The following is an 11,636-nucleotide window of genomic DNA, read 5'->3' as shown; positions in this document are numbered from 1 at the left end:
CATGTGTGAGAGACCACCGATGGAGAGTGAAACTACACGTAAAAGACTGCTCTACACATTGATTAAAGATATAAATTGTATCCAAATATTAGGATGGGATCACGATATTTGCAATTCGCGTAAGGAGCGGTCATTGATCCATCAGACATCTAGATTCTATCGAATTTGAGCATGTCTATGTTGTTATTCGACACAATTGATCCACATAGTTAGTATTTTGAACTCCAGACAATGCATTGCTTTAGCAATCGAATATAAACGTGAGTATAGTTCATGTTGTGTGTGTAAAGCACATTATACATACGAAAGTTACACAATGGACATTATAAATAGCTACTACCTATGAACTAGCATACATTTGAATTCAACTTAAGCTGGTTTGAAAAAATCGAATTCAACCTGAAGTCCATTCGATTATTTGAATTTGATATCATGGCATTTGTAAACCATACCTAAATTATGGGGGCACCAATCTTTGCTCTGATTTTGTACATAATAGCATATGTAGTCGTGTACAAAATAGATTCAAATTTAGCTCCTCCATTCCAAAATAATCGTAGTTATAGGATTTTCAAGTGTCAAAATTTCAAAAAGAAGCGGATAATTTAATGAGGTTTTCAAACATACAAGGTCAAATATAATGTTGTATATTTAGGTCAATCCTCATAGTTCAAGAGTACTCTAAACGTGAATGCTTGTGTTTCAAAATTTCGAACGAAGCGCCAAAAGAGCCTCTACTCGCCCGAAACCGTGTGAGACCAATGTTTGGTAGTACAAGGAAATTACTTTTCTAATAACTCCGACCCGTGAAACCTACCGGCCCGACGTCCAAAGGTCTAAACCGGTGTCGGTGTCAAAACCGGCGGATCTCGGGTAGGGGGTCCCGAACTGTGCGTCTAGGCCAGATGGTAACAGGAGACAAGGGACACAACATTTTACCTAGGTTCTGGCCCTCTTGATGGAGGTAAAACCCTACGTCCTACTTGATTAATATTGATGAGATGGGTAGTACAAGAGTAGATCTACCACGAGATCAAGGAGGCTAAACCCTAGAAGCTAGCCTATGGTATGATTGTTGTATGATGAAGTTGTCCTACGGACTAAAACCCTCCGGTTTATATAGACACCGGAGAGGGTTAGAGTTACACAAAGTCGGTTACAATGGTAGGAGATCTTGAATATCCGCATTGCCAAGCTTGCCTTCCACGCCAAGGAAAGTCCCATCCGGACACGGGACGGAGTCTTCAATCTTGTATCTTTATAGTCCTGGAGTTCGGCTGAAGGTATAGTCCGGCTACCCGAACACCCCCTAATCCAGGACTCCCTCAATAGCCCCTGAACCAGGCTTCAATGATGACGAGTCCGGCGCGCAGATTGTCTTCGGCATTGCAAGGCGGGTTCCTCAGTACAGGGAAAACAGTCTATTGCAATGAATTTTTTTGTTGCAATAAGTAACAAACTGTTGCAATATGTATCTATCGCAACAAAGTAGAAATTGTTGCCAAGTGTCGCAATAAACTCCATGGCAATAGGATAATGCAACATTTTTTGGTATCGTGGCAACATGGAATGGTATCGCAACGATTTTTCTCGTGGCATTTGAATTATATTGCCACGAGCCCCGCCGTTGCGGCACACACATATGGCCACAAAATATTCTTTGTGGCAATAACCTAGCGCAACGAATGAGATTTCGTGGCAAGACCCTCTCGCAACGACATAATTTTGTGGCAACAGACTTGTTGCAACGACCAAGGATTTGTAGCAAAAACTTATTGCAACATGCGAATTTTGTGGTGATACATTATCGCAACAGGCAGGTTTCGTGGCAATATATTTTTGCGGCGGGTGTAATTCCAAGGTGATAACCTATTGCATGTATTATATATTACACTAATAATGATCCAAGCACCATTTACAAGTATAGAACAATGCTCACATGTTGATAATGGTAGAAGAAAATCATGAGTACATGTCCAAAGCATTCATTCATTCATTAACAAGTTCAAGAATAAAACATCCAAGTCAGATACATGTTCTACAAAGTCTAAATATTCAAACAAACAAGATACATATGACTTCATCTAGTCAACAAGCATTTTTCAAGACATCACTTTTCTTCACTTCACGTAGAAAAACCGTCCTACAAGGCACCTCCTAAACTGGTAATAAATCTTGTTGGGATCTTTCTTCTTCATTTAGAGAAAACCATCCTATAAGGCAAAAACAAAATTTGAAGCTTATAGTTAGTTAAGACAGTAAAGACAATACACAATAAAAATGATTATAAATAAGGGTTGATGATTCTACATGGGATGGATTCCATATTTATAATCCATATGAAGAATGTACTGTAATATTTATTCATTAGCACTTCTGACATATTACTATGGCTACTTCTGTACAGTCATTTAGCAAGAAAAGATAGGTGTTGTTTACACAGATACAAGGTCTAAAAAATAGATGATTAGCGAGCAGCGAATACAAAAGTTTCTATTCTAACATGAATGACCGAATTTCAATGAAATACATCAGGTTTCCTTGTTGAGGGCATTCACGAAAGAAGATATTTGCCTCTTTTTATTTGTGGCACATAAACATTAACCAATATGGTTGTTTCAAACACAACCAAGGAGGCAAGTTATATGGAATTAGAATCACTAGCCAACAAGAGTATGACACATTCATTATCCCATATGGGTTGAACCCATCAGATGCAAGCCCAAGCCTTACATTCCGTGCATCCAAAGAGAATCCTTTAGAATAAATATTATCAAAATGCTTCCATGCCAAAGAATCTGCAGGGTGCCGCATTATACCATCATCCACACGGTCGTCCTTATGCCATCTCATATATGATGATGTAGCCTCGGTCATAAATAGACGTTGTAGCCATGGAGTGAGTGGGAAATATGTTAGAACTTTACGAGCCACTTGCTTCTTCCCTTTATGGTTTGTCCTCTCGACATCTGATTCATCAGCGGCAGCAGCTTTCCATCTATATTCCTTACAGGTCGGATAGTAATCCATGTCAGCATACTCTTTCTGGAATAGCACACAATCATTAATGCAAGCATGTATCTTTTGGTAGTCAAGCCCAAGATCCCGGATTATCTTCTGAACTTTCTCGAGAGAATTTGGAATACAATGACCTTTTGGAAGTGCTTCTGTGAACAATTGAAGTACTGCCTCACATGCCCTGTTGCTCAACCCAAACAAGCACTTTATCTGGTAGAGTCTCACAATGAAAGAAAGCTTTGTGAGCTCCTTGCAACCAGGGTACAACTCCTTTTCAGCATCCTTCAACAAAGCAAAGAAAGCCTTGGCACATCCACCTGCCTCTTCGTTACTTCTACCTTCTGCAGACCCTTCTGGGATATTACCATCATCATGCAACATCTCTTCACTAGTACCTTCACCTGTGGTTTTGCTACTTTCTGGCTCGGTGCTACGTATGAGAGTGTTGAGCAAATCACGAATTGCAAAGTCATCACCTCTCACACCTTCACCTTCAGATCCTTCAGCTGTACTTTCGTCATCTGAATCCTCTCCATGGTATTTCCAGCAAGAATAACTGGGATCCATCCCATTCATGAGCAGGTCAAGGTGTACTTCGTCCCTTTCCTTGTAAATAGCATTGAGACATCTTCTACATGGGCATAAAGCGGTTGATCTTCCAGGACTACCGTCAAAAGCCAAATCTAAAAATTCCATAATGCCACTCTGCCACTCCGCGGAATCCCTATTCATATCCACCCAACTCCTATCTCGAGCCATCTAGCTGATTTTAAACTAGAAAATTAGATAAAGGATTTACACACTTGTCAGGAAAGTGAATCTGAAATATGGAAATAGTATGTAGTATAATAGAACAGAATAGTAGTCCGTTTAGGACATGAGCTATTTTTCTCAAAATAATACAGATAAGTTTTGAGCCTCATAGATACTCGTACTACACGAAATTTGGCATAGTAGTTATATTTGTTTATAGAATAGGATTACAACATATGCATATTAGGTATTAGCAAAACAAGAGAACACAGTACTGAATGTAACTTATTTCATTCAGACCGAGAAAAAGATGAAAATTTGAGAATGTTGACATAACCCAAACAAACCTTATCAAATTTAACATTAAACTCTATGCATATAAGTATTAGCAAAACGAGAAAATATGTGTACTGAAAGCAACTTATTTCATTCAGACTGAATAAAAAAATGAAAATTTGAGAATATTGACATAACAGAAACAAACCTTCTCACAGGTCGTCCTTGACGCAACAAAGAACTGGCTTCTTCCTTATCCTGACTTCGACCTTTCCTCATACAATTTTTCTAAGGATGAGTAAAAGGTGAACCATAATACAATGTAATACCATTTGCTGCATACAAGAATTATGTATCAGCTTTTATGTGAGCCCAAATCTGACGAGATAACTCAATAAATTTTGGTATGGGAATCATGTTATTAAATCCAAAGCAAGGCTGGGTATGCAAAGAACACAATGGAACGAAGCCTCATAACTAAAAACTAGACAGAAAAAAATACTAAATGCATAGGTACATGGCATCAAACAATTGTTTGATAACTACATTTACTATAACTGAAAGAGAAAATTTAACTAGGGAGCATAGGATGAAGGTCTCAATCGGAATTAGATCATATCCAGTGCCACTTCCTGATCAAAGCTTTGAAGACTATTTTGGGGGGTTAAATCCATATTCATGTTTACCTTTCACTCTAGCAGGCTATCAACAATTTTACCTGAAGCCTGCGGCTGCCCACCAGAGGAGCAAAAGTGTGTATCACTAGCGGCAGGTGTGAGTGCGTTTGCCTCTGTCAGGGATGAGGGGACGAGAGAGAGAAGAGGCAGTTAAACAAAAGGGTGGAGCTTTTGCTGAAGCTCCGGTTTGAGGGAACAAGAAGCCAGATGAAGATGGCCAACTGGCTATTCTTGCTGCAGGCCACAAGGCACTATATGATGACATGGTCCCTGCATTTGATGTACTTGGGAAAAAGTGTTGAAAGGTAGAGCTGATTCAGGCTAAAGCGGGATTGACGGCTGAATGTTTAAAACTACATGCCATGGGCATGCATATATTATTGTAGTTCGTCCAACCATGTGGCTTATCATCGTACAATTGATATGTGCATTCAAAGGTTGATGCCTGATTGTGATGTACGATGTAGCTGCAAGTTTCGAATAAAAGAAAAAAATACCTGACGGAACAGAGGCATACAGTAGAAGAGAGGAAAACAGAGCAGATGAGACCGGAATAGTTGTAGATCTGGAAAGCATGGCACGGGCTGTCCATGGGAGCGGCGGCAATCCCACCCTTCCGACAGGTCGCGGCCATCTGGCGAGGCGACACGGCGAGCCCCAGTGCGTTGGTGACCGCCGGCCCTGAAGTTGATCTGGTCGGTGCCGCGCAGCAAGCCCCGGTCCGGAGGCGACCTCCAGCATGCCGCCGACCGTCGGCCCTGAAGCTGCTCCTGTCGGAGCCGCACGGCAAGCCCCAGCGCCGAGGCAACCGTTTTCCCTGAGCTGCTCCCACCGGCACAGCTAGATGTGGTGCAGCGGCCATCAACCTATTCCCTCCGACGTGCGCAAGAGGTAGCGGCGCTACTCACAGTCCCTGCGGCGCGCGGCCCTCCCTCCCCATCTTAATTGGAAGCAGTGAAAATTCCCCTTTGTGCAGGTGAGAGGGTCATGGCCCCAGGTAGATGGGATGAAGATTAGGCGACGACGGCGACTAGCAGGGAGAAGGTCAAGTGGGGCACCCCATCACGGGAACAAGAGAGAGGTAGAGAAAGGAATTACCGATGTACGCATAAGAATCTTCTCGTCGACCAACGCCGCGAAGTCGCCGATCTCGTCTACAAACGCTGTGAAGCTGCCATGACGGAGAGAAGTAAACCTGATTTCCTAATAGGGTGAAATCAGATTATAGTCCTGTTTAATCCAGATTGAAAGCAGTTATAAGGAGTTCGTGGAGCACCTCACCGTATCCGTGCGGGAAAAGTAATTTTTGCCGGGAACAAGAAGGTCTCTTCGTGGGAAATAAAGCAACCGGCTAAAAATTTTGGTGGGAAACGAGAAGTCTCTTTACCGCCAAAGTCCAAAGGCAACCGGTGTGGAGTGGGGGAAGTAAAAATATTGCCACGATATATAAATTGTGGTAATAGCAATACTTAATGCAACGTTATTTTTTTGTTGCCATAAGCCTAGATTTTTGCAACGATTTTTTGTTCGTCGCGATAAGGCTAGCCTTTTTGCAATGATCATGGCACTTATTGCAATAATAAAATAATGTTGCATTATGACGTGCTAGTTGCCACAAAAATGAAAATGTGGTGATAGAATGAGATTTTTGCAACGAAACTTATTTTGTGGCAATATTTCCGTTGCAATAGACCGATTTCCTTGTAGTGCCTCCTCCAAATTCTTCATAAAAGTTTCTAAACACCAAAAATAGTGTCCGGCTCTGCAAAATAAGCTTCCACGTATTGCCATAGAGAGAATAATATTAACACAAATCTAATCTGCTGACGTATTCCGCAGCGTGACATCACACTACGACCAAGCCTTTATTCGAATCGTTTTCACTTCTCCACCTCAGCGTGTTTTGCGAGGCGGTTTCCTTGGCACGTCTTGTCAAAGCAGAGATCGTGCCCCCTTTGTTTACGGGATTCTTGTTAATACGGACGTGGGTAACCCAACCGCGCCACTTATCACAGCGCTTGGGAGGCAAGCGAGTTTTACTAGGCTGGTGGGGACGCATAGTCGCATCCGCCCATATAAGGGGATAAGGATCCACCTTTTTACCTATGCCTTCTTCCTCCTTTACCTATCCATCTTCCGCGCACCCGAGCTCCAGCGCCCAAGCCCACACTTCCTACCTCAACCCTGTCCAACAATGTCCGGAGCGGGAGGCAAGTGGATGGTCTCCTCCGTCATGGAGGGCCATGTCAAAAGGTTAAGGAAGGCCGGATACTTGTCCAAAGACATCGCGCACTGGCTTCCTGAGGAGGGGCATCTTCTCCCCACCCCAAGGCCCCATGAGAGGGTAGTATTTCTTCCCCACTTCCTCCGCAGACTGGGTTTTCCTCTCCACCCATTTGTCCGCGGGCTCATGTTCTACTATGGCCTAGATTTCCATGATCTGGCCCCGAACTTCATCCTCAATATCTCGGCGTTTATCGTCGTGTGCGAGGCTTTCCTCTGCATTCGCCCCCATTTCGGCCTCTGGCTCAAGACCTTCAACGTCAAGCCAAAGGTGGTGCGCGGCAACCAGGCGGAGTGCGGAGGTGCCATGGCGGGCAAAATTGCCAATGTCCTATGGCTTGAGGGCTCCTTTGTGGAGACCTTGAAGGGGTGGCAGTCAGGGTGGTTTTACATCACCGAGCCATGCGATCCGAAGTGGATCGCAGCCCCTGAATTCCGATCTGGACCCCCTACGCGGCTCACGTCCTGGAAGGAGACGAGCTTGTCGTGGGGCTACGAAGAAGAGTTGACCGGACTGCAAAAATGCATCCAGTCCCTGGTGAACAAGCAGCTCAAGCTTGTCAACGTAATCCAGGTCATGCTCATCCGCCGGATCCTTCCGTGTCAAGAATGGTACTTCAATTTGTGGGAGTTCAACCCAGCGCAGCACCACACTCTGAGCAGGCTCTTCGACACAACGTACGAAGATGTCTGGAGGGGGCTAACCAAAGGCACCGAGGCTCCCACATCCGCCTCCGAAGACCGCGGATTCAGCTCGCAGCATCCTGCTGGCGAGGTAAGATATTTCCATCCTTTACAGGATGTTAAATTTTTCATAGTTTGACTCTATGCGGGATCTAAACTCCCTCACCTTTGACAGGATTGGCGGGAGAAGTCCGGACAGATTAATTGTCCGGCTCCCTTGCCCGAAGACCCAGCCCCTGCTCTCCTAGAGAAGCTGCTGGTTCCGGCACCTTATGTGGTGCCGGAGAAGAAGGCCAAGAAGAAGAAGGCCACGGGGACTCGAAAGAGTTCCCGGCATATGGTGGTGTCGGACTCGTCGTCCGACGAGTCCGAGACGCACTCCTCCCGTGAAAACGAGGAGGAGGAAGAAGAAACCTCTCCCCCTCCAGCGGGGGGGGGAGGAGAGAAGAGGAAGGCCGCCCCAGTAGGGGAAGCCGAGGGGTCCAAGAAGAGGAAAACCCCTCCGCCGGACTACGTCCCCGACGCCGACGAGGACGAAGAGGAGTGGCCGGACAGGGCCAAGCGTCCGACGAGATCGTAAGTGTTCGGATACCAGAGTAACTCGTGATATTCCTTTTGTTGCACAGCTTTCCCTAACGTCGGATATAATCATGTAGTCTGCCCAAGGACAGGCTCGACGAGTCGTCGAGCGGTTCCCTGGATTCATCGGACGTGAATTCAGTTCCGCCCGTTGCTTCCCCCTGTGCTGTGGATGACGCCGAAGTGGCGTCGCGACAAGCTCCGGGGCGAGAGGAGGTGGTCCAGGAGGAGCCGTGAGGCGACCTCCCGGACTCCAGGAGTGAAGGGGACAAGACCCCCCTGGGCTCCAAGTCCGGCTTTAAGCCGGACACTGCGCCGGAATCATCAACGGTTCTGGACCGCGGTAGGCGAACTCCTGCCAAGAGGAGCAAGCCTACTGAGCCGGCGTCCTCCGTCCAACCGGAAGCGCCGGACAATCTGCTGGAGGAGCTTAAGGGCGCCTCCATCGACGAGGAGCACCGTGCCTTCATGAGTACGGTGGTCTAGAAGGTTCGGTCCGCCAAAAGCGGACTGAATGAAGCTTGTGCTAGCCTTCTAACAGGCTTCGAGGTAAGTAAAAATACGTAAAAATATTACCGTATAGACAGTAGCCCCTGATGCTCTGTTTGGCGTTCGGAAAGAAAAGCCGAATAGAGGATCTATTAAATATCGCAGGAGTCTAACTAAAAAGGAGTCAATATACGTATGCAGGCTTCGCTGCTGGCCACCGTCGCACCGACTGCGGAGGTGGGTGCCCTGAAGCAGGGCCTCGAGCGGACCGAGCAAGAGCTCGGCCTTGCCAAACGGTAGCTCGAGGAGAAAGAAGGTAAGAGATACCTTATAGAAAAAATGCCTATAAGAAGGCGCAATTGCAAAAAATGACAGGAGTATACTGCTTATTGTAGGGGCCACAACTGAGGTGGCGACCCTCAAGCAGGCACTGTCCGAGGCCGAGAAGAAAGCGGCCACGGAGCGCGTCGAGCAGGAGAAATTTGAGGCGCAGGTCGGCGAGGTGCGGCAAGAGCTTCAGGTTCTCATGCAAAAACATGAGAGTTTGGAGCTCGACTCGAAGACGCGAGCGTCCGAGCTTGCTGCGGCCCTTAAAACTGCCAAATCTGCCAAGGCCGAAGCCCAGAAGGCCCTCCAGGAATTGGATGCGGTGAAAAAGATAGCGGCGGGTAAGGCATTCTATATGCAAAGCAGACATATAAAAGTAAACTACTTGTTACTTACCCGAATCCGGAGCTCTCTAGGGGCATTCGCAGATCTTCCCCACAGCCTATCCGATGCCGCCGCATTCTACCGAGCCGAGGAAGGCAGCTCGAAAGAGAAGGTGTTCTGGTCTTAGTATGCTGAGGCCGGACACCCTGTGCCCTTGAGTGACCAGCTGAAGCAGTTGGTCGAGCTCCACAAGGCGGCCGAACAGGCCCTGAAGGGCTTCATAGTTCGGCTGTGGCCTAGAGAGGCCCTGCCTGGGAGCTACTTCGGACTGGTGCGGCGGCTGGTGGAGGCTTGTCCAAGGCTCGAGGTCCTCAAGCGCTCCGTCTGCATCGAAGGTGCCCGTAGGGCCCTTGCCCGTGCAAAGGTGCATTGGGGTAAGCTGGACGGTGAGAAGCTTGTGAAGGACGGGCCACCGCCGGGGAAGGAGCATTGCAAGCCCGAGAACTATTCCAAGGATGTTCTTGCTAGTGCCCGCCTTGTGGCGGATGAATGTACCAAGGATGTAATTTTTGAATGAACTCGCTCGTGTTATCCTGTGCGCTGAAAACTTGTTCATATGCGCTAAGCAATGATTGAATTTAAAATATTACTTTCTGTGCGGCTGTTTATCAAAAAATTGAGAGATGGCCAGTCGCCGGCTTCTGCCCCCATGCCACTAGTGTTGGGGTGTTCGGGATAAACCTGAGCGCTCTTTTTCCCATGATTGGGTCCGTTGAGGGAGGCGGTCAGCACAACGAACAAGGCAATCGGACTATAATGCTTGAACACTCTCACTTAGCCATAGAACTCTATAATTTTAAATTTCGGCGAAGCCCCTAGTATTCGGAAGACCGAGTTCGGGGCGGTATCCACGCCTTGGCCGGACAAAGCTGGTTCCTCGCTCGAAGCGGCATAAGCCTTTAAGGACTCGAAAAACCTCTCGAACAGCGACCGGTCTCTCGCCTCATCATGACAGTCAGTTTTAGCTTTCTCCACTGAGGTGCTCGGCCCAGCTCAACTGGGGCACAATCGCAGTGGTTCTCCTAGTGCTACCTTAGCCGATATGGCGGAACGTAAGGCACCAAAACATAGGAGCCGGGCAAACCCAACTATTGACCCAAATCATGATTCGGAGCCGATGCATATAGTGCTATAAGTTCGGGGTGCCGCACTTGTGAAAGTGGACGGACTTCACACGCCATATTGATGGGTACTGAAGCCCCTGGCGTATTTTGCCGTACCACAGTGTACGGATGCAGCATGTTATTAGTAAACATATATATAAAAAGAGGGTAATGCAAAAAATAGACAAAAAGCTATGCATTGTTTATAGAAAGGCTGCTAAGAAAGCGGAACGATACAAATAGTGCGATAAGCCAAATAAATTGGACTATTTAACATGTCCTGGCCAGGGGCAGGCCGCGGAATTGTATTAAAAAACAGGTATACTGCTCGCAATAGAGACCACCTGGGAGTTCCATGATGCGGCGTGGCTTGTCTGCTTCCCTGGATCTTGCATCGTTTGTGTGATAGTTGAATTGCCGAACGGGTCGTCCGAAGTATGGAGTCCTGAGAGTAAGAGAAAAAAAGAAGGAATCCGGCAGCCCCTGGCGCGGTTTAAGCCATATTTCGGGCGTGCCGTGATAGTTCCCCTTCCCCTGTTCCCATGGTATTTCAAGAGCGTAGTTATGTACGCGAAGTGCTGGTTTCGCTATATCGCGAGGGCTGGGGTTGGGGCCGCATTGCTACGCTAGCTCAGAACGTGCCAGGTGGTCTTGTTGTAGGGTACTCCGGGCGCGCTTGACAGTGTCCGGCTTTTTGAAGGCCGAACTGGAGAACTTCCTAGAGAGGCTGCTTTGTACTTCTGCTGCGAGCGCTGCCGTGTGCTCCTCCGTTCGGAGGGAGCATTCAGTGTTCCCATTGACCGTGATTACTCCTCTAAGGCCTAGCATCTTGAGCTTGAGGTATGCATAGTGCGGTACTGCGTTGAATTTTGCGAATGCATTTCGCCCGAGCAGTGCATGATAGCCACTACGGAACGGGGCTATGTCGAAGATTAACTCTTCGCTTCGGAAGTTATCCAGAGATCCGAAGACCACTTCAAGTGTAACTGAGCCTGTACAGTTGGCTTCTACACCTGGTATGACGCCTTTAAAGGTCGTTTTGGTGGGCTTGATCCTCGAGGGA

The 11,636-nt window shown here is 47.0% G+C and overlaps 1 protein-coding gene across 1 annotated transcript; it reads right to left on the bottom strand.

Moving 5' to 3' along the window:
* Positions 1 to 2,580: 2,580 nt before the first annotated feature.
* On the bottom strand, positions 2,581 to 3,585 carry LOC147972099 (uncharacterized). Its single transcript, XM_087524225.1, has one exon. The coding sequence runs from the start codon at positions 3,583 to 3,585 to the stop codon at positions 2,581 to 2,583; it is 1,005 nt and encodes a 334-aa protein (XP_087380351.1).
* Between the last annotated feature and the right edge of the window lie 8,051 nt (positions 3,586 to 11,636).

Source organism: Triticum urartu, chromosome 5A, assembly GCF_056163025.1.
Source record: "Triticum urartu cultivar PI428250 chromosome 5A, HENAU_Tu73, whole genome shotgun sequence".
Taxonomy (NCBI): Eukaryota; Viridiplantae; Streptophyta; class Magnoliopsida; order Poales; family Poaceae; genus Triticum; species Triticum urartu.
Note: the sequence above shows the minus strand (reverse complement) of the source record. Positions and strands in the feature narration are given on the sequence as shown.